At 35.9% G+C, this 20,452-nt stretch overlaps 2 protein-coding genes across 4 annotated transcripts; both read right to left on the bottom strand.

The window, feature by feature from the left end:
* Positions 1–5,279: 5,279 nt before the first annotated feature.
* Positions 5,280–17,357, bottom strand: LOC132029568 (uncharacterized). 3 transcript variants are annotated; one of them, XR_009407865.1, is made up of 9 exons: positions 17,271–17,357; positions 10,771–10,831; positions 10,493–10,642; positions 9,362–9,402; positions 7,910–7,997; positions 7,634–7,829; positions 7,368–7,499; positions 5,566–6,273; positions 5,280–5,421 (listed from the first exon to the last, which is right to left on the bottom strand). XR_009407865.1 is itself a non-coding variant. In XM_059418835.1 (8 exons), the coding sequence occupies exons 4-8, from the start codon at positions 9,392–9,394 to the stop codon at positions 6,147–6,149; spliced, it is 576 nt and encodes a 191-aa protein (XP_059274818.1). In that variant the 5' UTR covers positions 9,395–9,402; positions 10,493–10,642; positions 10,771–10,831; positions 17,271–17,357; the 3' UTR covers positions 5,280–6,146. The 3 variants fall into 3 exon arrangements, 2 of the variants coding, with proteins under 2 accessions (XP_059274818.1, XP_059274819.1); XM_059418835.1 differs by having other exon boundaries at positions 5,280–6,273; XM_059418836.1 differs by lacking the exon at positions 10,771–10,831 and having other exon boundaries at positions 5,280–6,273; positions 17,271–17,349.
* On the bottom strand, positions 10,592–17,931 carry LOC132031558 (uncharacterized RING finger protein P8B7.15c-like). Its single transcript, XM_059421543.1, has 4 exons — positions 17,763–17,931; positions 17,271–17,358; positions 10,771–10,831; positions 10,592–10,642 (listed from the first exon to the last, which is right to left on the bottom strand). The coding sequence occupies exons 1-4, from the start codon at positions 17,929–17,931 to the stop codon at positions 10,592–10,594; spliced, it is 369 nt and encodes a 122-aa protein (XP_059277526.1).
* Positions 17,932–20,452: the final 2,521 nt, after the last annotated feature.

Genomic DNA, 20,452 nt, shown 5'->3' with positions numbered 1-20,452 from the left:
CCGTTCCAAAACTACATCTTCAAAAAGAGTCTTATTCCTGGAAAGCAATTACACTTAATTATAATAGTATAACATAATAGTTCATAACACACACGAGAACTCGAGGACAATTGCCAAAAAAAATTGTGAAACTGTACATTAATGGATAACCACATTATTTATCTTAAGAATAAACTTTAAAGCAACAGATTTAAGAATGTAAAAATAAAATTACAGTACGGTGTAGAGCTATCATAAAAAGGTACAATAAAGAATAAAATATGATTATTAGAAGATAAGTAAGAACAAAATGAGAGAAAATAAATAAGGCAACGACGCAATAACACCAAATCGGCCATTACATAAAATGAGACTTTTCGTCGTTACGTAACAATGGATTTAACGATACGGTACAATAAAATTTAAGTAATGATCAAAACAAACATTGTATTTAAACTAACACAATGCAATAGGTAAAAACAATCCAAACTAGCTGTAAGAAGGTTTTCTTTTTCCAGGAAAAGAAAGAATGTTACTCCAAAGTCATATGACCTCATGTCTATAGCAAATCAAAGCACACATCCCCTAAAGCTTCTATGAAGTATATTTTGATATCAATAAATATGTCTCGCAATATACAAATTTAGTAATGAATTTTTTATTAGAACGTGGAATATGTATCATCAATAGAACTCACAACGAATACTTCTTTTGCAGTTTAGACTATGTTAGCTGATAGCAAATTTCCTTGTTTAGCAAAAGGATTACTGATCGTTTCTTTCCTTGTCTTTTAAAACTTTGGTTAACTGTCAATGATGCATACTGTGGCATGACTTAGATAAGATTTTCTCAAAGAAGATGACACCAAAATGGTTATAGGTCCCCGTCCCGTTTTCTATCCCAAGGTAAACAGACACTTTCAACACCTGATCTCAAATATTAGCTGCTTTTTTTAAAGCTATCAATGTTAACCACTCTTTTCACATGAAAAAAGAACTTTAGTAAAAACTTACTCCCACCTAAAAGCAATTCCAACATCATACACTGGAGCTCAAAACTCTACACGCTATGCTGGAGTTCCAACCAGATTTTTTTTTTAAAAGGAGAACTTCTCTGCTGCAATGTTCAAATTCCAGGACGCTACAAATTGGAACTCCAAGATGTTGTCCTTGAGTTCAAAAGAGGTACCACGGGCAGTGGCAGAACTAGAAATTTTACTTAGGGATGTCAAAATATAAATAAGTAAATATACGAAGAAATTTAAGGTGGTTCAACACATAGTATATATATAAAAAAAAAGGGCAGCCCGGTGCACTAAGCTCCCGCTATGCGCGGGGTCCGGGGAAGGGCCGGACCACAAGGGTCTATTGTACACATAGTATATATATATAAAAAGAAATTTTTACGTAGTATTTACACTGTAATTTTTTGACACCCCTTGGATGCATGTGGCTCCGCCACTGACCATGGGTGAAATAACTCAATGGTACCTATTTTGATCTCCAGGACACAATCATGGAGTTTCAACTTCTAGAAGCTGAAACTTCAGGACATTGTCCTTGAGTTCAAATCAGGTATCATGGGTGAAATAATCCTTTTCGCATTATTAAACGTACTTATTTCACTCATAATACCAATATTAATACTTACATATTTTATCATTACTTCACCCATGAAACCTAATTCAAACTCCACGAAAAGAAAAACTTCATGGAGTTTGAACCTTTAAAAGTTCAAACTCCATAAATCGTTGAACCTTTATATGTTCAAACGAAGGAATCGTCCCTGGAGTTTAAGCCCCCGTTTGGCCATAAAAATTATTCACTTTATTCCGGAAATTTTTTTCACTTTTTTCCGGAATCAGCGTTTGGCCATGAAAATTCCGAATACAACTTGAAGTTGTATTCCGGAATACCAAAAACTCAAAAAACTTGTTTTTCAAAAAAAATTCACTTTTTTCATTGTTTTACAACTACATTTCACCAAAACTACAATTTCAAAAACTATGGCCAAACACAACTCCTAAAACTCCAGGAAGTTCAAACCCATCTTGGGGTGGAGTCCTTAGCAAGCCTAGATTAGTCAATCTATTTATCTAAGCATACAACAGATAAATAAAACAAATAAGTCCTCCCCTTTCTGAATCATGCACCATAAGGCGCATATTGTATCAAGCGACATTAGTTGGAAAAAACATATCCACATTCCATATTTACACCAGAATTATATTAATTTATCATGGTTTAGTGATAAATCTGAGTGTGAATGTACGTTAACTGTATTAAAAACACATGTTACATATTCAATTGATTGAACTAAGGGTAAACATTGGATGTGATTAAGTTTTTCCCAACATTAGTTGCTGACAGTTGCCTCTTCGTCCCGCGTAATATGGTCTCAACCTACCTCAACAAAACTCTCCCTGAAATACTGACAGCAACTCTAAGAAAGTGACTTTTGGAGATTTGAACATCGAATTGAACTCGAAATTGAGAACTAATAGAAGATTTGGACTTGCAGAGTAGAGTTGCGGGTAACCGATAAGAATAATTAATTTCAAATGTTGACCATGAGACTTAAGTTTCACTTCAACCTAGTCTAAAATTGCAATATGAGTATCGTTTGATTCGTCCAACCTCGTAGTATTCTTTTGAATGGATGGAGCTCGTGTTGTTGGATTTGAGTGCGGAAAGAAGGTTTGAGAAGGCTAGAGTTGCTTCGGACCGAGATAAGTTAAAGTTTTGACCTCAACGAGGAATTTTCCCAAAATCCATGTTCTATGTGCTTAGCGTATATATCGCGTGACAAGCATATATACGACTATTAATTATTGAAAAGGGAATTAGTTGAAACGCTAGAGTGTAGCCTCATTTTCCATATCCATGTTATGATAAGTTAAGCATATTATCTATGCCTTATTGATGTTTTTTAATTTAGTGACGTGTCTCACGAAGCGGACGTGGACGTAAGGCTTGATACACAAGTCATCCCCAAGAGAGGAAGTTTCAAGTACTAGGATTAGTATTCCAAAGCAATGGAGGGATTGAAGATAATGTCACACATCATATTCGAGCACTATGGATGAAGTGAATGCTCGCATCCAGTGTTCTATGTGATAAGAATGTGCCACCAAGACTTAAAGGTATGTTTTATAAAGTGATGGTTAGACTGACTATGTTGTATGGGGCGGAGTGTTTTCCTATCAAGAACACCCATGTCCAAAAGATGAAAATAGCAGAAATGAGGATGCTGAGATGGATGTGTGGGTATACCAGGAGAGATAAGATTAGAAATGAAGATACTCGGGACAAGGTGGGAGTGGCCTCAATGGTGGATGAGATGCGGGAAGTGAAGTTGAGATGGTTCGGGCATGTGCAGAGGAGAGGCACGGACGCCCCAATTAGGAGGTGTGAGAGGTTGGCCATGGTGGGCCTAAGGAAAGGTATAGGTTGGCCAAAAAAGAATAGGAAGAGTTGATTAGGCAGGACATGGTGCAGCTTTAGCTTAACGAGGACATGACTTTTGATAGGAGGGCATGGACGTCGAGAATTGGGGTAGAGGGTTAGTAGATTGTCAGGCGTATTCCTTTTCCATACCAGGAGTCTTAGATTATTATTTTTTTCCTTGCATTTGCTTCTCATCTTTAGTACTATCTGATTGTTTCTTTCACTTTTTTTTTTTTTTTTTTTTTTTTTTTTGAGAATGGTAAAAGTTAACTATATATCTAGTTTCAAAAAAAAAAAAAAAAAAAAAAAAAACAGTTAACTATATATCCACAGGTATACTACATCAAAAAGAATGCAGTCCCCCTTTCAAAATGTTACACCTTACAGCTTGAATATCCTATCTATATTCTTCCTTACAAGTAATCTAAAACATCAAAAGTATCTTCAGTAATGTTTCTTTCACTTCGTTATCTTACTATCTTGCTGCCGTTATTGCTTGTTATTACTGCTTCTTTTTCCTCACCCTTTGAGTCGTGGGTCTATCAGAAACCGCCTCCCTGCCTTCACAAGGTAGGGATATGGTCTGCGTATACTCTATCCTCCCCAGACTCCTTGGGATTGCACTAGGTTTGTTGTTGTTGTTTTTTGACTAGGTTACATTCTAGAATGATTTTATCTTTGTAATTGCTCAAGTTCATATCTATTGAGTCTGTGACATTATTGATAAGATTGATGTTTGATATGAGATGGTGAGCATCATACACGCTATGGGCAGTACTTAATTCACACACACAGTCGGGGCGACAACCACTGTGGACGGACTAATGATAAATACAGTTGGCTGGGGTATAAGATGAGGTGACACTACCATGGACGATTATTGAAACACATAGTTCACCACAGGTAATGGTGTGTTCTATGGATGGTCTGTTGCTATGCATTGGTAAAACCACGAAATAAGTCTTGTTGCCACCACTGTGGACGATTGATGAAACTCATAGTTGGTTGGGCAATTGATCAGATATTGTTGACTATGGACAGTCTATTGAAATGCATAGTTCAAAGCAAGTAAAATTGGGCGTCATGGACAGTCTATTGAAACGCATAGGTGCGACCGAGACTTTTAGCTGGTGGATCATATATGTTATTACTGTCAGATATAATAATCGCACAAGTTTGAAAGTGAGTATTTCGATAACCCTTTGCTACTACTTTGTTGGGACGGTCAATGATAATGAATACGCGTTGATTATTGTACTAATGTTACACTTGCTGCTCTATGTGCAGGTATGAGTTGAGCTGTTATGAACTTTGGAGATCATACTAGCGTACCACTGGAATTTTGGATCATAACATCATTATTAAGAAAATGAATGCAATAGGACACCTCTCTCTTAAAAATGGATTCTCGTCCAATAATACGCGGAGAATTTGTTTTGTTATGTTCCATGTAATGCCAGACGATACAATGTACAGTACAATGTAACGGAAGGGGTACCATGAATCATGATACAAGATCTTAATTTAGCACTTATGCATCTCTTGTTCGAATGTACGCATCTCACCAACATACCGCAAGATAACTTTATCGTAGTTTATGCCATCATACTATATCATTTATTCTGAAGAATATCTCAGTAATTAGCATTTTATCTGTTGATCGATCTAGTTGGCAGCTAGAGGGAAGTGGTAGGCGGACAAATTAAGTGAATAGGACTTAAGAGGAACTTGTACCACTGAAAGGGTGGAAATTACTTGCGGTAAGCATTACCGAGACAGAGAACATACCTCAAATCAGCTTCCATACCTTTGTCCAAAACAATTGTTGGGCAGCATATAAAACGGTCCAAAATATTAATTTGTAACCAGATGGCTTCTGGTTAAAACCTTGTCTAGCATCCAGACCTCACACTAAAGAAGTGAAGAGGATTAGTTAGGAAAATGAACAAAAGTTAAGTCATGATGTTACTGTCCAAAAGCTGACCACTCTACAGATCTGTACCAACAAAGCCAACAGATATTGCAAATTAGATCCTGAAACACCTACGTCTTTTACAAGTTGTAGGGACCTATATATTTCCATAAGGACATAAAAGACCATATACCAAAGCTACAACAAGACCAAGTTAATACAAGGTACCTATTCAAGAGGAAACAGGAACCTGGTTGATCACCTACACTGATTTCTGAACAACTTCATTTACAAGTTTACCTCATGAGTCATGTTCATTACTCTCAATGGACTCTTTTTCGCTTGTGATGATAACTGTCTCTGCAATCTTTATAAGAGCCGCTGCTCATCCATTTCTTGTTGTCACGTACCTCATCGATGGAGTGTCTTTCATGGTGCCTGGAGTTCCTTGCGTCATGCCCCAAACAGCTCTCCTTAGATCGTGCTTTCTGATGCACAGGTGCACTAGGTTCAAGTGCAGAACTTCGGTGATGTTTCTGATGAGAGCCTCTTACATGACAATTAACTCCACGTTTGCGATCAGAAACTTGATAGTGATCCAAAGTAGAATCACATTCATGGTCCTTTCTTGAGTCCCGACTATGGTGTTGATGAATTTCTCTCCTACGCCTATCAGAACTACTAGGAAAACCATCAGTGACAGAATTAGACCTGTCAGAGTGATGACGCACCTTATCTCTATAATCAGATGAGGCCTGAGGACTTCTCTCCCTTCTTTTCTCAACACGGAGGTGCTTTCTGTGTGTTTTTCAAGCAAAGCCATCACCAGAACAACTTGTGCTTGGTTCCCTCTCCTTATGGACCTTTCCTGATGCTCCTCGATCATTTTTTGGGCAAGGCTCCTTAAAGTTAGACTCAGCTTCAAAATATTGCTCTCTGTACAAGGGTAGTTTTAATTAAAATTATAGTTTAATCAGACAACTGCTACATGAAAAAGAAAGAAAATTGAAAGAGAACTATACAAGGATGAGAAGGTGGAGGCAGGATAAAGGCAAAAGAAAAATGAAAATACTGAAATGACACTCACTAATGCTGTGTTTTGAATTCTCAACTTATTCCAGAGAAAGAGAAAGGAAATAACAAAATTCTCCAAAGGAAGCGTGAATAATTATCTAGCATACGTAATGTTTTCCCAAAAATATAGTGGCATGGACACACAAGATTAAAGTGGTACAGGAGAACCCTATAAGACCATACTTTGAAGGAAAAGAAATGCACTTTTTTACTTCAGCAGGAAAGCATCAAGACCAAAAACTTATTGTGGCTAAGACAAGAGGCCGATGTCAATGAATTCAATATTCTACAACACTCAAATGTGGAGTGAGTTTGTCGAGGTCAAAACTCTAACTGAAAAAAGTAGTAATGTCTTAAAATTGTATAGTTAGCCTTTGTCAAGCCTGATTTGACGCAAGACATGGCATCTGACAAAAAGAAAAATAAATAATTGGAGCCATAATCAGCAAAAACAAGGCAGATACTTAGGAGCAACCAAAAGAGAGAGATGATTGACTTTGATAGATATCATGGTAATCTTGAAATCAGCAATTCCAGAAAACAAATTACACGTCAAAGTACTAAGAGACAAAACATTCCCACAACATATTTGTTCAGCTAATCCCATTGTTGCTTGCACTATGTTCAGATGATTCCATTGTTGCTTGCACTCAGTGTTTGAGTGCCAGACAAAAGGAGAAGTATGCATGCTGAGATTAATCAGCGACCATTTAGGCATGTGATAATTCAGAATTTGATACGATAGCAAGGGAGAGTGCAGAGGGACTAATTTAACCATTTAGCTAACGATGACAAACCGCACCATATTCACTCCAAATAATGCTTTACGTCAAGCTAACACTCAAAAGCAATCTATGCCACATAATTTGGAAGGCTATTTCCTGTTTTAGATATTCTGAGAACAAATAAACTCGTGTCAGTTACATTCTACTATTGACTTATGTAGCAAAAATTACCTTCTCATTTTTTCATGCTGAATTCTCCTTTTATCTTCATCAAGCTGGAGGCCCATGCACTCATATTGGTTCAATGGGAGATCATCTCTGTTTCCAGCTGGAAGTGCCATACCACCCATCATCATGATTCCTCTGCATGAAGTTCCCAAGGTCTCAAACTCATTTGCATCAATTTGAATCTTAAAATGATAAAGGACCCATCTATTGATAAATGGCGACAAGCATCTTTGAGTAAAAAAAGTTCATCAAATAAAGAACCTACTTACCCGGGTAAAGCCACGCCACCATGCATAGATTGCATATAAGGAGGACCAGAAGGTGTTGGAGGAACCATACAAGCATTAAATGGAGCATTTCCAGCATTACCATACATATTTTGAAATGGCCTCATTGTGGAATATGTATTGCAATTCCAGTAAGGAGATGGATAGCCTGGAAATCCTCCCGTAAGCATGGCGTTTCCTGATTCAAGCACAACCAGAGCAAAAATATCTCTCATATTGTACAGCATACCTTGTATGTTAAACAAACAATAGATTTACCTGTCTGAAGCATCGGATTTGTATAGGAAGCAAAAGCGCAGTCTCTGATGAGATGGTGAGGAACACCACACATGTAACAGTTATGGTCCTAATAAACAAAAACTACCATCAGTTTATGCCTACAGGCCCAACACTACAAAGCAACATGACTAATTAAATACTTATATTTTTCTTTCCCACTCAGTACATCATGATCATATATCTTTCTCTTGCTATCATTGATCACATAAACAAAAAATGTTGTATAACTCCCAACATATCCAGATATCAGGAACAATGCATTTTTCTAATACCAATTAGTTTCAAGCCTCGAGGGATCCACAAATCACTAATAAGAAGGTAATGCTTATTTTTTTAAATAAGCAAAAAACAAAAGTTAAAGTTATCCAGCCAAAGAGTGGTTCTTTCAAGAAAGACAAACTAAAGGGAGAATTATAAATGTGATAATGTGAAAGTATGACCAGAGGAAAGATGTGTGATGTCTACTCTAAACCAAACAAAAGATATTACACACTTTGAGTGAAGTTCATAAGAATGTAGACATAGAAAGGTATAGATCATCTCGAAGTTCCAAGACATGGGCATGATAATGGACGCCTTGGTACTACTGCGTATGTTTCTGATGTTTCATCACATTGTTTAAAACTCAAGGCATCTCCATGTTCTGCCCCTTTAGAGTTCTAATGTGTTTGAATAAATGTACATGTACAGTGAATAATTTGTTTACATTTGTAAAATGTCAAGCCGTAGTAATAAATGCACCCAAGTATTTCCAAATAATTAATGATGCATCATTTATTGCAGTCAAATGATACAATAAATGGCTGCAGTTTGAGGATCACATTCACACTCATTTAGGAATTTTCAATAGTGTATTTCTTGCCTAAAAATAGGTGTTCTTCGCATTCCAAAGAAAGATCGGGTTGTCAAGAGAGAACATTTCCTTTTCATATTTTTTTATTTTTTTAATTCTCATATTTTGCATGATAAACATAGTTTTACACTCATATAGAGAAGTTTAGCACGGATGTAATCCAAAATGGATTCCAGGTTGCATGAGATATTAAGAGGTAGCACCAGCAAAGTAAATACTTCATTTAATAAAGCTTAACAAAGCCACATAGCAAGTAAATGAAAACATCAAGAAAACAAATACACACAAAAAACATGGTTGATAGTATATAGGTCAATTTCTACTTAAAATCAAAGAATAAAAATGGAAACAAGAACCCAAGAAGAGATACAGAAAAGCAAGCTTTGTTAAAGTTTAATAATGATTTTTTTGAAATTGCTTAAGTTTTATAATGATAACACACAATTCCACATGGAAACACCAGAAAACAGTACTAAAATAATGATTTTTTGGAAATTGCTGAAGTTTTATAATGATAACACACAATTCCACATGAAAACACCATAAAACAGTACTAACTGTGCTGACAAAAGTTGTACCTTATTAACTCTAGCAGCAGGCACAAAATTCATGTCCCCACCTGCATTAAGACATGTCCTCTGATCAGTAATAAAATATTTGTTATTAGTGAGCAAAAACCAGTAATTAGATCTTAAAAGTTCCAGAAATAAATTCATAATGCCAGTGCAACAAGTAAAGATCCAGTGAAAGCACTAGAATCCAACTTCTTATGTCACACAACTGGCCTTTATTCTTTCTTGATGGAAGAATTAGCTGCAATTATATAGTCAGTGAATAACTACATCAAATCACAATATAAGCAAACAATAAGCCAGTAGACAAAGCAAATTTGAGGACTGTAAGAAGTAATACAGATCTCATTACCGCATGTATTGATACAGCTTGTTTTAGGCAAGAGCTAATCAATTTGAACAGTATATAGTTCCTTTTTACATTTTTTGTCACAACGTAGTAGGTGAGGACAAAAACCTTCCAATGCTCTGAACATGGCAAAAAGTTACTAACATAACCAGATAAAAGAATAGATAATGGGTTCACTCAAATTTTAAATTCAAATCCATGCAAGATACTGATTGCAAAATAAAAATCAAATTATCTTAAGGAATGATTACAAACAAAAAATTTACTTTAGTTTTCCTTTAATAGGGAGGTGGGGAAATGGGAGACAGTTGCAAATACTGGATATTGAGATGTTCACCAGTAGCAAGAAATTCATATAAACATTTCAGCTGCCTCTTCACCTCAAACTGGAGGACAAAATGGGCAAAAGATTCATAAATATAAGATTTGGCTTCATTCATTTACTGATTTTAAACTTCTACATCGTTCTGAATGTTTCACGAATCTACAAGTCAGCACATTGATTGAAATGTATGTTAGGGGCCAAGGTTTTGTAACTCCATTACGAACTCAACTCTGACTTACTCTTTCAAAGAAAAAGGAAGAAAATGATTGATGAATGCATCTCATCAGTCATTTCCCTCATAGAGGAATTCTACCGACATCATGATTCCTTCCATGTCCACATGTATTCAGGAGGAACATAATGAGGTTCAGCCTATAGATAAACCAGAATACATGCCAGTATTTCCACTGATGACATATGCAGAAGAAATAGCTAAGAAAGCTGGTCAGTTATGAGCTAATACCTCCATCCCGAACATGGTAATAAAGAAAATTAAGAGGCTTGCTTTCACTCTGACAATCTTCGGGGTCATCAGGTACACTGCCAAGAAATGTTCCTTCAGTCACTGGAAAAATGTCATTGCCAAGTCATCTAACACATTGGCTTGCCCAACCTGTAATATATGCAAGACATAAGTCAATGCATGCACAAAGAAGATTTGGGTTTCCAAGTGACTATCTACAAGGAAAAAAGGTTATAGATAGCATGGGTGCAGCAAGTAAAATTGGTAACCACACTCACCAAATAATTAACAGGATCAACATCTTTCAGCCCTAAATCCTTCATGGTACCAATTGGCGGCCTGTTACCGTGTCAAATCATATGAGAGAAACTTCAGAAAGCAGCAACAAACTTAAATGACATATCATTATTAGAGCACCTCAGTATCTAGACAAATAAACTGTTCCGGGAAGCACAAGAATCATGACCGACACCACAAACATTCCACACCAGACAGAACCTATTCAGTGAGTAAGGTCTAAGACGAACCTTAACATACAAAAGGAAAACAAATAAATATCTTGTCAGATAAGCACGGTGAACACAGGAAAAACACACTGAAATTTATACCTATTTATGTGATAGACTGAAAATAGAACATGCATATCAGGAGGAGAATTCAAAAGCATCACCACCTTAGCTTCAAGCTAATAACCAATACATATAAGTTCAACTACACTTCTGAAAGCTGGGACTCATCCAACAATAAACAGGCCAAGGTTCCATTCATTTCCACTTTGTTAGAACTTTAGCATACGCAATCAGCAAGTCAACCTATACCAAATCCTTTCAAAGCCATCCCCGAAAGTACCTCAATCTTGAGAAAAAATTGCTATTTAGAATGCCGAGATTTCTAGAGGTTCAAGAAGTAAAACAGAGACAGCTCGCATGTGGGAGAACTAATAACTGCATCATAATGAATAGAGGAGCATGTTTCCATAAACAGGGCACAGTGGAATCCTCAAACTGCCAAGTGTCAAGATAAAGGAGGAAAGGTATATTAAGAGGAGAAAGAAAAGGAGAAGAAAGAAATAACCAATGCGAATTGAGTTGGCTCTCATGAATATTCAAGAATTTTGAATTTTAGCATGATAAACCACTGAGTGATATTCAATAGAAGACATCTCCCTCTTCTCCCACAGTTGTTCTCTAGCCGACTTCAGTATATAATAGCAAAGTGATGATATCAAAAGATAAACCCACTTCTTAATTATCCAATTTTTCTCCTCTACTACCTGATTTTAATGCATTGCCAATGTAAAGAAGAGGCTAAACTAACATCGTCAGCATAGTGGACCCAAAAACAGGATGCAACTCAATAAAAATCCCTTGTAAAGCATAGGTTTTGGCCTTAACCGTGCATAAAGTATAAAAAGTGGATTATTCCAACTGATATGGTGCTTCAGGTTCATACTATTATATTTCCATTTTGCTAAATGACAGCACTAAATTCCAAATGGTCTAAAAGCATGTGCAATTTCCTAGCTCAACAGTTGTTTGCAATGACATCATGCTTGATACCGGTCATCGATCTTATTTTATACCTTGATCATAGAAGCAAATTATCCATTGTAAATCCAAGCATCTCTAAAGAAAATTAATGACGAGAAATCCTCGAGGGTCAATGGCACACAATCCGAAACTGGGTGGTAATGGGCTTGCCCTCCTACCCTTCTCCCCTAAATACCAGGCTTTTGTCAGCAACAGAGGCCGAACCCAGGACATGCGCCCAACACACACATCACACACAACACTCTCACTACTAGACCAATGCCCTAAGGCAATAAATCCTAGCATCTTTACCATAAAAGCTTCTAGAAATATGAAATAATCAAACCATAAAAAATTGTCTTGGTAGAACATGTACAAATAAATATCTAGCCATAGAAGGCTCTAAAAGATGCTTTGCAGCCCCATCTATCATGTGAACAAGACAGAGTATAAAATGGAACTAATTTGTCGGCATTAATGACTGTATGCTTTTCGTAGAAAATCATATTAAAGCATAAGATTCTCTGCTTTTGTAAACATTATGGATACAAAGATTTTCCTTACTTCATAAATAAATAACCATGTTCACCAAAAAGATGACACTAATGTGTAAGGGAAGATGAAAGGCATGCAAGAAGTTGCAAAATAATCCCTAAGCAAAGACTACAGATTTTATTGGTAAGTTAGTTTAGCTGTTAAACCGGAATGAATTATGTTTGTGCCAAAGATCAAAAATAATTAGTACATCTTTTATTTTGGATCACGTAAAAGAAAATCTTTTACTAAGAAGCAACACCGAGATAATCTGGTACATCTTTGTGTTACTTTAAACATTTTTGATGAAGAGTGTTACTTAATATGCTTGGGTTTTTATTTCGATGGTGACCAGGCCAACTTGTGCACGCACCTTGACTATCCACCAAGTACCTGCTACATCCTACCAACACAGCCAACTTTACCCACCAGGACTTAGACAATTCAAAACAAATCACCTAAAAAATTGTGCCGTTTTGGAATTTGGACCATTTTATCCACTTCATTAACCACTTGGCCACACCCTTAGATGTGTTTGTGCTACTTAAAATACTTTATAGACTCTTTAAGTTTTAAGGAAATACAATTTGACTTGTCGATAAGTTTGAAAACGTTAAATTCACATATATTAAAACTAACATCAGAGGACAAACTTCTACAGTATCTACGAGATCCCAATTAGTAAAGATGACAAGGTGTGATTAACAGGAAATCACATTTTAAAGATACCTTTACTTTATTTTCCATGAGATTTATTTTATATACACGTTACAACACTTGCATACGAGATGGTCCCTTTTTCCTTGTCACCGATAAAATAATTATTTCAAAGTTTTTAATACTAACTTTGACGACTGCATAGATATAATAAATATAAATCTTTTGAAGAAGGGCGTGTTATAAATAAATATTGCATTTAACTACATAAAAGATTATAAATATTGGTATGCATTCACCCTCCATATGTAGGAGAGAACTCAAAACAAACTCAAACAGTTTCGTACTTAAAAAAAATTGATCCAAAAAATAAAGTTTAGTACTTACATTTTAGTTGATTATCTGTTTATCCGAATTCTTAGTCAAAAAGTCTTTATAGATCAAGTTTTACCAAAACAACCTGAACTCAATGATTCTTTCATTTCCAGTTTTCAAAACGTACTTCTTTGGAATTTTAAAGCTGGAAGGAACAAGCTTCAATCTTCATCTAACCACAACCTTAGAACGAAATAGGTTTCGTCTCTTGACTATCGCCAAACTCAAGTTAGTGCCTCCACCTTTAACTAAGGTGTGACCCTCGACGTGACCATATGTTAGAAACTTTAAGGATACCACCTCAAAACACTCTGATTTCCTGCTTTAGAAACACTCCAAAGATGAATAAACACATCATTCCCGTCTTCCTTCTCAAAGTTATACGTCCCATTTTGACAGATCATTGTAGGGACAATTCATCCATCCACCAATTTCCTTCCTTTAGAACTCTCTACAATTCAACTTTAAACAGAAATCTAAACATTAGTAATACATCCCAAGTATGGACACGTTCAATCCAGAAGTTCTACTGCGTCATCAACTACTAAGGTAAAGTTAGATACATAAACATTAATCATACATCCCAAGTATGGACACCTATGTCATCAACTACTACGGTAAAGTTAGATAAATATGCCAACTCTTAATAGCAGTTTGCACCCATAATTAACACAACATAACCATATCGAAGACTATTTTTAAGACAAGTCCGCTCTGCATGACGAGCGAACCATGCAAAAAGACCTTAAATGACTTCTGCCACACTAGTAGGCAAAGCTGAAGAATTTTCCAAAATGCTCATCTAAAAATAGGAACGAAGATATTCGGGACAAGGTGGGAGTGACCTACATGGTGGACAAGATGAGGGAAGCGAGGCTGAAATGGTTCGACCATGTGAAGAGGAGATGCACAGATGCCCCGGCGAGGAGGTGTGAGAGGTTGGCTATGGTGGGTCATAGAAGAGGTGGAGGTAAGTCGAAGAAGTATTGGGGAGAGGTGATTAGACAGGACATGACACACCTACAGCTCACTAAGGACATCACCCTAGATAAGAAGATATGGAGGTCTAAGATTAGGACAGAAGGTTAATAGGTAATGGCGCGCTGTCTAGTTTCTCTTATCAGTATTATTATTATTATTTTCCTACTTTCATATTCTTCGATTTATTATTACCTGTTGTTTCCTTTGCTCTGATTATCGTATCATTTGTTATTGCTACTGTTCTTTTCTCCATTATCCTTTTACTGTATTTTTTTTTCATACCTGTTTTGATATGCTTTACTTAAGCTGAAGGTCTATCAAAACAGTCTCTCTACCTTCACAAGGTAGGGATAGGGCTGCGTACACACTACCCTCTCCAGACCCCACTTGTGGGATTTCATTGGGTATGATGATGTTGTTGTTGCTCATCCAAAAGTAGAAATAACAAATTAAGCATTATCCGATGGTGCAACAGTGCACGAAAAAAACTCATAATTTGTAGATTAGAGAGTTCCCGTCTTGCTTTCTCTACTAACTAATTAAACTAAATTGAGAGATGGAAACATGCACTTCCTTGATTAGATAGATAAGTCAATTTTAATGCGACCTTGCATCGTTGTGTGCATAATGAAGATGGTGTCTGGAATAAATTGGATACCTAATCTCCCCAAACTCCATGTGGAATTCCTCCATTGTTTCTAGAATCGTGTGAGGTGAACAAGAGTAGGATTACGTCCAGATTCCATGTTTGCAATACCAAAACTTTAGGAAGGGATAAAGCAATTTGGAAAGACAAGTTCCGCTTAGTGCGCAAATTGGTTCGGCCACCACTGTGATTAAAAAAGGTTCTTGATAAAAGAAAGAAAGGTTTGGCTTGGATAATCTCTTTTAATGTAAGGTACATATTAGTATGCTATACTAAAAAGCATTTATGGTATTTGATTATTTGTAAGAGGATTGATTATGTCGGTAATTTGTCTTGTGTGCTCATTGCCCAATTATAAAAAGAGCAATACAGTCAACAAGAAATTCCACTTCACTAAGCATTACAAATTTGAATATGAGAAGGAAATATTTCTAATATACTTCCTTTGCTAATCCGTTGTATATCTTAAAAAATGTAGTTCTTAAAAAAGTAAAAAAATAAATTCAATTATGTTGTGAAGCATTGTTACAGCAAGAGCTCAAAACAAATAACATTGACTAAAATGCATCACCACGATCTTCGATCATTTACTGTCATCAAAGGTTTAAAAAAAAAATGAAGCCAATTGGAGCTCTAAGCGCTAATAAAATGTGGGTTTAATAAAGAACGGCACAATTGAAGAGAAAAATGTGTTCAAGAATAATGACTATAAACCCAAACCACAATAATGTAAACTGAAGAATTGGATAAGTTACAATGAAACATTATTGTCTTGTTTTCAGGCCTCCATGGCCGTCCGGACTTGTCGCCTTCTTCAACTTAGCGCCTTGGTATTACTGCCACTTAAGCGACGCGAAACACACAACCTATTTTAAACCTAACTTCGGGGTTTAAGTGCAACTCAGACAATCCTTTGACATCACGTCACTGCAATCATTGATAAAGCAATACTGCTCCCTGTTGTGATTCCTAATTGACACCCTCATGTAATGTGTGATTTCAACCGCCTATGCACGAACATTAACCATTCAAGCCAAATCCTTTGCGATCACACTTTAAAAGTGCAACTATAGCAAGTCTTCCACTTCACCACTTTCCGACTAGTAGAAAATTGCAGCCCGACCAAATCTGCAGATAGCACATACACTTCTGCTGGGTGCTACTCAGGCAAAATCAATCTCAACAAATATCAAGAAAAACTATGACATGCACTATTCTTGTCTTTTATGCCTATGTGGTACTTTAAATGCAGGCATATGCAAGTGGTGTTTAGTAACACCAACCTTCACACAAGCACCGGTTCATTGTTATACCATATCACTTAAGATCATGGTCATCTAATGACTCTGTCGATGGCTCTACATCGTCTAGCTCTCTTTTTTCATAACCATGATGCCCGGTCCAACTTCTTCATACCACGATTAATTCAACGGGATACCTACTACCTCCACTGGCACAGGTGCCAGGTGACTCTGTCTACCAAAACTTGGACAAATGGGAAGAAATAACCTAGTATTTTTGCCTCCGTTGGGATTTGAACCAGACATCTCATGGTTCTCAACCCACTTCATTGATCACTAGGCCACACCATCGGGTGCACCACGCCGTCCAGCTCTTCTATTTACTGATCAGGTTTACGTATAATCGTATGTCCTTTTCCTCTGAATTCCACAGCGCTCTAACTTAAATAATTACCAATAGATGCCAAGTTAACAAAACGAAGCCCATCCATTATTGTATGTCCTTTTCCTCTGAATTCCACAGCGCTCTAACTTAAATAATTACCAATAGATGCCAAGTTAACAAAACGAAGCCCATCCATTATTGAACAATGAACATCAATTTTTATTTATACAGTTCACAAACTAATCTTAGCTCATACAACACATACCAATTAGTCATTGCATGGAAAGCCTCATAATCACACTTTTATAGCAAAAGATGAAAGAATCTAAGTTATAAAAGGAATTTAATTGAGCTAATACCTAACAAGACATATAATATATTAGTAAAATTTCTCAAAAGGATTTTGCATTTTCAAGTAGTAAGAACTCACTTAGCAGCTGAAGGCATCGTTCCAGCTGGAACTCTCTTGACAATTACACTTGACCCACTCGCAATCTGTAAATTTTCGTCATTATACTCTGCAATGAAGACCACAAGAATTGTCACTCGAAATTAAGATAAATTTCAGACTTGGTGTAAATCCCAGTGGATTATAAGATAGAAAAAACACAGACGCAACAACATATATAGGAATACAAAGATATATGTTACTCTGATCAACAACAATATCATCCCAGTGTAATCCCAGAAGTGGGGTTTGGGGAGGGTAGGATGTACGCAAACCTAACCCCTAACACCCCCCCCTCCCCCCGTCACTCTCACACACATTAATTTCAACATTAAAATAAAAATCGTATGACCACACACACACTACCTACACATAGATATATATAGATATGAATTCATATAAACTTCATAAACACATATATATAGAAGCCCAACGACTAAAACAAAAGGAATAAAATTAGAACAATTCAACAACCTTCCCCAGAAAGGGCATCAGAGAAAATGAGAACAAAGTCTTGACAAATGCTGAGCTTTTTATGGCGCATGATCTTCAACCTCAACTCCCACAACGGTATAGACGGCTTACCATCTATATCAACAGAATCAAAGTTTAAACAGCTCCTAAATTTGAACTGAATTGACATTCTTTCTATTCTACGAGATCTCCAATTCAATTAATCTTTCAATCAATACTATCTGTATATATGTATGTATAAAGAGACATAGAGAGAGATTAGAGGGTTCTTATCCTATCTGTATATATGTATGTATAGAGAGATATAGAGAGAGGTTAGAGGGTTCTTTCTTCAGAAAGGGCTTGACAAGTAACGGAAGTTGAAAAACAACTAATAGAAGCCTTTTATATAGAGGCAAGGCGTTACACACTAAAACAGAGATGTAAGGGTCACATGTATTGGCATGTCTATTCCTTATATAAACTATTAAGACAGTTGGAACTTCAAAATCATGCATCCACGGGGTCCAAACGGTAGCATTTGGGCGAAAACCGAAAATAATATTTGTGTGCTTAGTGCGTGTATGTGTGACATATATATGATGTACTTGCTATCAAATATTTCATAATTTTATTAGAATTTTAACTTCTTAACTATTGAATTTTTATTTAGAGTTTAAAGATAAAATGTTTCATAAAAATTTAGAATAGTAAAATGTTTTAAGTAGTACCAATACGACAATAAAAACGTACATACTTTAATTTATAAAAAAACGATATTATGATTTACTTTTTTTAATAGATAGCAGTAATCAGTTTATGTAGTGAAATGAAATCTTGCACTAGATTCAGTAATCCAGTTATTTTTGAAGTGCATCAAACTTCAAATTTATTAAGTATTAAATTTACATTATTTGAATTATATGACGTAATATTATGCGTTTACGTTCTTAAAAATAGATATTAACTTCCATCTATAATTGAGATGGAATCGATCTTCAAACTTGTTGATCTCACCATTATTATTATATACATTTCGCAACTATCTTAGAACGTTTAGTCGATATAAATACTTAAAATTAGTAGGATGTAAAAAATTGAAATGTATAAGATTTCTCATTTTAATTACTTAAGGTTGATAGGATTTTCTTTTTGTTTTCCTTTGTAAAGTAATACAATGATAAAAAAATATATACTTTAATTTACAAAAAACGATATTATGATTTAAATTCTTGTAATAGATTTCAGTAATCAATTTATTAGTTAAATGAAATCTTACAATAGATTCAGTAATCCATTTCTGATTGAGGTGTCAAACTTCAAATTTATGAAGTATTAAATTGTTAAATTTACATTATTTGAATTATATGACATAGTTTAGAGCATGTACGTTCTTAAAATAGATTTTAGCTTCTATATATAATTTAGATGGACGAACTTTAAACTTTTTGATTTTGCCATTATATAGTATTATCTACTTTTCACAACTATCTTAGAATGTTTAGTCGGTATTGTCAGATTTAGACAGTAACAAGAACAATGATTGTGTACTTGTTAACAAAAACAAAAATTTGCAGATGCTATGTTGAAAAATTGCTCCAAGCCAAACTGAGTTTCACAAGGAAACTAGGTTAAATCTCTCAACTAGATGTCCTATTTTTGTGTATTTATGGTACTGTTAAAGCACTAAAGAAAAGAAATTCTCTATCAATCAAGGGAAAAAGTGTTTCCTATCTTTTTAAGAAGATGTTCTTCCCAAAGAAACTGATCTCTCCCACTATCCACGTTAATAATCGTAGAGGCTAAAATGTGTTCGGTAACTTCTCTGCAGATTTTTTAACCTCTTAATCATATCTGTCCTAATTGGGCTGGACCAGTCCACATGGAACGGCACCCAGACAAGAAATCCAACATCTTCAACTTCGCTCAAGGTGGGCTATATACCAAAATCAATACCATGTCGATAACACAGGTAATTTTTACAAACACATCCAGTCCTTCTCTGGACCCTGCGCATAATGGGAGCTTAGTGCACCGGGCTGCCCTTTAATTTATATAGACAAGTACTTTGTGTGACCTGCGAGCATTAAGAGCTATATAATTCCAAACCTATTAAGATTGTACAAGAGCTCTACATAGAAATGCAATCACATATGGAAGGGATTCACTACTAACAAGAGGATCTTATTACTCGCAATGCCCCAGACATCATTCGCTACTCGAGTATCTAGCTATCAGATCCCTCATCCCCTAAATAGGCGAACTCAAGTTCATGTTTAACTTTATATCCACAATTACACTTGACACTGTAAGTGTAATGGTCGGCATGTGGATAAAAGTTAAATTACTAATTTTAATTGTCTTCCTTTTCCACTCGAATCTATTTGTTCCAAATCAATTGCTTTTCTAGACATGCACTGCATTGCCGAACCACTAATGGCTATTAGTGACATGCTAAAGTAGCAACACGGATTGAAACTTCAAGAAACAACAAAAGTCAAAGGGTATTCCCTTTTCGGGGTCTCACGAAATGAAGAAGCAAGGTAACAATTCTTCCATTAACACATTGGTCGTTTCTTACATATGGTATGAAATCTATGTTGCTCGGACTCTCCAAAATATTGCAACACCCGCGTCAGATACTCCTAAAATGCACTACTTTTGGAGTATCCAACACGCACCTGTCGACATTTTTGAAGAGTCCGAGCAAC

Source organism: Lycium ferocissimum, chromosome 9 (assembly GCF_029784015.1).
Source record: "Lycium ferocissimum isolate CSIRO_LF1 chromosome 9, AGI_CSIRO_Lferr_CH_V1, whole genome shotgun sequence".
NCBI classification, from domain to species: domain Eukaryota; kingdom Viridiplantae; phylum Streptophyta; class Magnoliopsida; order Solanales; family Solanaceae; genus Lycium; species Lycium ferocissimum.
This window is presented reverse-complemented; position numbering and strand designations above follow the sequence as displayed.

Excerpts from the sequence above, each read along its gene's own strand:
- LOC132029568 (XM_059418835.1), bottom strand. The coding sequence starts at position 9,394 with ATGAATTTTGTGCCTGCTGCTAGAGTTAATAAG. Across the intron at positions 7,998-9,361 it reads CTGCTGCTAGAGTTAATAAG|GACCATAACTGTTACATGTG; the intron begins GTACAACTTTTG and ends TTTGTTTATTAG. Across the intron at positions 7,830-7,909 it reads AAATCCGATGCTTCAGACAG|GAAACGCCATGCTTACGGGA; the intron begins GTAAATCTATTG and ends TGCTTGAATCAG.
- LOC132031558 (XM_059421543.1), bottom strand. The coding sequence starts at position 17,931 with ATGTCAATTCAGTTCAAATTTAGGAGCTGTTTAAACTTTGATTCTGTT. Across the intron at positions 17,359-17,762 it reads TGATGCCCTTTCTGGGGAAG|AGTATAATGACGAAAATTTA; the intron begins GTTGTTGAATTG and ends TCTTCATTGCAG. Across the intron at positions 10,832-17,270 it reads ACGATGCCTTCAGCTGCTAA|GCCGCCAATTGGTACCATGA; the intron begins GTGAGTTCTTAC and ends ACACGGTAACAG.